Source organism: Frankliniella occidentalis, unplaced genomic scaffold (genome assembly GCF_000697945.3).
Source record: "Frankliniella occidentalis isolate FOCC.00 unplaced genomic scaffold, Focc_3.1 Scaffold1, whole genome shotgun sequence".
NCBI classification, from domain to species: domain Eukaryota; kingdom Metazoa; phylum Arthropoda; class Insecta; order Thysanoptera; family Thripidae; genus Frankliniella; species Frankliniella occidentalis.
The window spans coordinates 430,011-434,458 of NW_026267131.1; the positions used below are offsets into that span (position 1 = coordinate 430,011).

The 4,448-nt window shown below is 51.7% G+C and overlaps 1 protein-coding gene across 1 annotated transcript in view; it reads left to right on the top strand.

Annotated features, from left to right (window-relative positions):
• The window catches only part of LOC127751300 (uncharacterized), a 174,135-nt gene that overhangs the window by 46,771 nt on the left and 122,916 nt on the right, over window positions 1-4,448 (top strand). Inside the window, exon 2 of the mRNA XM_052274639.1 lies at window positions 1,690-1,831. Coding sequence (XP_052130599.1) covers window positions 1,690-1,831 — 142 coding nt within the window. The remainder of the gene's footprint in view (window positions 1-1,689; window positions 1,832-4,448) is intronic.

The following is a 4,448-nucleotide window of genomic DNA, read 5'->3' on the forward strand; positions in this document are numbered from 1 at the left end:
GAGGGCCGAGGGCCAATGTTGCCTCGCTCAATGGCACCCTCATGACATGTTGGGAGGAAGGGGTCCTCTTTCGTCTCGGCAGGACAGGCAGACAGGCATGCTGGACCTGACGCTGGCGCCACAGGTTTTAGAGGACTGTCGGGCCGAGCATTGCTTGGCGGGGCGGCATTGCGACGACGCGTTGGTTGGCCCCTCACCCTGACGTCTTCAATACTCCTTCACACCACAAACCATGCTGTGCACCCACCCCCTCTCTCTCTCTTTCTCTCTTTCTCTCTCTCTCTCTCTCTCTCTCTCTCTCTCTCTCTCTCTCTGCCGTTGGCACCTTACTTGGTAATCCCCCAGGCGCACAACGGCGCCTTGCTCACCACGCTAAGCTGGCTCGTCTAAATCTCCGTCTCAAGAGACATGCGCTCCTACCTTTTTTCCTCGTTCTTCTTTCAATCTCTCTCTCTCTCTCCCCCCTTTGGAATGTCATTCTTCCCCTTCGAGTTGTCCTTGCCCCTCCTGAAAACCTTTCAGCAGTCGCGTCTTTCCTCTGCGACCTAGGCGGCTGCAGCCGGACTTGTTTGAGTCATTGTGCCAGCAGAGCTAACAGGTTTCTCATTGGCTTTCGGTCGCCACCAAGTAAACACTAGGGCGTCGAGCGGATTTATTTACAAGCGACGTACCACTAACGTCACTGCTTTCACTAAAGTTTGGCTTGTTAGGATTTTTTTCCTGCGCTGTTCACTGGAAACCTTCGAGTTAGGTATCGTGCTCAAAATGAGTGAGAAATTTTGCCTCGCTTAGTGAGAGCGATAACTATAAGGCTCACCCCATTTGAGTCGTATGCACCGAATTCTCACTCTGAAGGAGTAAGATTTCCCTGAACTCGCCCAATTGCAGTGGGGAACCTTACTCTCATAGGGCGAGGTTCGCAAATTATGACTCAAATTGAGTGAGAGTCAGATATATTACTCTTAGGAGGAGAGTAAGCTTTTTGGTGTCAGTCATCTCGCTCTCCTGAGAGTAAGATATCTTACTGGCATTTTCAGTGTAATACATTTTTATCAGCAAACATCCAAATGAAAATTTTGAAGGCATGTAAACGCGCATAGCTATCCTCCGTGACAAAACAGTATTTATCATCTTATTTCCATTGTAATGCATACTGAAAATGCTGAATACGGACGCAGGAACATGACGAATACGCCGTCAATTAATCGACGGTTTCACTACGTTGTTTGGAGGTGATACTCTCTGTTCGAAACAGTATGCCAGAGGTGTTGTGTATCTTTGCGCTGTTAGTTGGGGAAGCGGTAATGGCCAGAGAGGGAGCAGAGAGAGCTCCGAGGGACAGAGAGAGAAGAGTGGGAGAGGGCGCGGGGAGTGAGGGAAGAGAAAAACACTGTGTGTGAGCTAAGTAGGGTGGATGAAACATGCACTTGAAACTTGCACACATATCCTCCGGGTCCGGATCTCTCTCTCTCTCTCGCTCCCACTCCCCGTTTCATCCCAGCGGGCAATCATGTCTACATGCACTTGAAAACATTAACCCCACCACGCCCCACCCCCTTGCCCCTCACCGCCGCCGTGCCACGCCGCGGTGCGAGAGTGTAATTCACGCTCTGTTGCCTCCTTGGAAAAACACTGGCCTTCGCCGGGCGGGAAGTTTGCCGAGTTAATGAATAGCTGCTTGTTTTTCAGGTCCGCCTGGCTTGGCCTGGGCGTGGCGGGGCGTGCTGGAGCAGCAAAGGCGTCAGCCAGAAACAAAACCCCCAGCTCAGACCAAAGAGTTGGATTGTCGCCTGCCCTGCTTTCTTCCATCTCCCTCCAGCATCGACGTATGGTAAGAAGAGAGCAGTGCTCTTTTACTTCTTCTCCTGATAGTCGTCTTCTTTCTTTCCTGCTCCTGTGTGATGCCATGCAAATCTAGTAAAAAATGCTGATGATTTCCGCGTAACCGCTCTTCGCCTTAGGAAAGTGGGACGGGGTGGGGATGAAAAGTCCCTCAAAGGTGCGAAACACGGCAACAGCGGCAGAAAAAAAATGTGTGTGGAAAAAGAGAGGGGAAGGGAGCGTCGAGGAGTCGAGCCGGACCTTTTTGCTCTCTCTGTACAGCAGCAGCGGTCAAGATGCTAAACGGCGCGAAACGATGATTGTAAAGCGCTCCGCCGTTTCACCGTCAGGTCGTTAGCGCTCTGCAGAAAATGCTCGGTGAGATGCGAGAAATTGCGTTAATGACCAGAATCAAGAGAGAGTTTCTATTTGTTCCTATTATCGCTCTCGGTATTATTTTAGTATACACCAGCGTCTACCGCGTAATACCGTAAACTCACAGAAAGGAGGCTCTACTCATTTCTATCGTTTTATTATTAGCTTCCTAAGAAGTTGAAATGGGCCGCCGGGCACTTCGCCTAAATCTACGTCCCGGTGCACATCCTTTAGACCAGTCAATTCTAACGTCAAAGCAGTGTGGCGTTACAATGACAAAACGTCAAATGGAACGAGGAGGACTGGTGGCATTTCACTGCACGAAGTTCGAGTGTTGCGGTACCCGCGGTCTCGGAGAGAGCCCGAAAGAGACACTGAGAACCAAAACCTTTCGAAGGATGGTGATAGGAAAGCCCCTGCCTGGAGTAGAACTTTCGGTCCTGATCTCGGGCAGAGCTCCCAAAATGTTAGTGTTTCCTTTGAGAAATCTGTCGTTTTACTGACCGGACAAACCGTAGATAAACATGACCGCATAATCCAAACACAACTAGACGCGAATCAAAGAGAAACGCTGCAGAAAGGGGGGGGGGGGTGTATGTGCCCATACCAAACTGACCACGAGCAAAGCTAGCCCCTGGCCGGCTGCCGGCTCGGGTCCCTTCACCAGCGGGTAAGAAAAATAAACAGTCTAGGGGTGGGAAAATTGCGACTGAAGAAGAGGGGTAAAGAGGAAGAAAATGGAAAGAGGGCGGGGAGAAGAAGAGGATTGTTTAGAGGGGAGGTGGCCCTCTGGGTGGCCCTGAAGGCGAGGGGGAGGATGAAGGGGGTACGGGTGGAGGTGAGGGGTGAGAGAGGCGGGGGCGGGTCGTAGGAAATTGAAAATAGTTCGCCCTCTTTGCAGTATTTCTGTATTTGAATTGCATCGACATTGCGTTTGGCCTCGTCCTTCTCTCTCACTCGAGCGGAGAGCACACCCCCGTGTACCGCCGTCGTTATATTACAACGATGCGCTATTTACACGGCGAAGCAGAGGACCGCTCTGAGAGCTGCTCTTTAACTTCGACGGGGAGCCTGTTCGGAAAAGATGGCATAAGAGTTTCTTGCGAAATGCACGAACCTGTCCATACACTGCTGCTTCGGAGCCACCTTTCGCATGATATTGACCGAAGACTGAGTCGAATCCTACCAGCAGCTACTTTTCTAATATTGATTGACCGAAGACTGATGAGTGAAATCTTACCAGCAGCTACTTTTCCCGAAGATTGCGTGGAATCCTACCAACAGATACTTTTCTTATATTTACAACCTCATAATCTGGCACCAAATCTTTCCTTTATACGTAATTATTTTGGCGTGCACCGATGCTATGTGATCACGGCGTTATGAGGAGGGCTGTAGCGTCCTACCCCCTACCACCCTACCGACACTCCGCCAAACTCTGGGCGCAAGTCCCCCCCTAGGCTGAAGCCTCGCGATCGAGTTAAGCCGTAACCGTGTGAGCGGGTCAGGTGCGCCGACCCTGCTGTACATCCACCGATAACTATCAAACTGCTCTCAAGTGCAAGACCATATCGACCATGGTTAAGACCGATTTTTGTTTTGAACGGGAGACGTGACATTATTGGCGTGAGAGCCGTCTGGATCGTATGTTGTTGCGTGCCATTGTATTACATGTGCTGTACCGGGAACAATTTGTTCAAGTGCGGTGGTATTACATGTGCTGTAACGGAAATGATTGCCCCCTCGGCCAATTCACAGACTGACTCGGACAATTTTTTTACGCCGCTTTCACCTGTATAATTCCTTGAAAATGTCTCTGAAATCTGTTTGCCATCTCTCGGTCAAAAGGCATCCGACCGTGGGCGAAAAAGCGCACAGGGGTGCACACACACACATGCGTCAGGAGGATGTTTCATACCGAGCCGGCATGGTTGGCGCGGGCTGGCGTTTAGATTGCATGCTGCAGAAGAGCGCAAGGCTGGGACACCTTCCACATCCACCCTCCCTTCATGGCCGGCACCCTGTGGCTGTGGAATCAGAGATACCGCTTTTCCTACGCTCGTTGCCCTGGCAACAGATGCCATTTCCGGGAGACAGTGGCAGCCGCAGTGGCGACGGCGGCGGCTCTGCTGCAGACTGCTGGACCGGCCTGCCGGGGCGGTGTTTATGGCGCCCTGTTAGGGAACTACTCCGTGACGCTCTTGCCACGCTACGGCGCGCCCCGCCCCACTACGCCACCCGATGATGCCCCC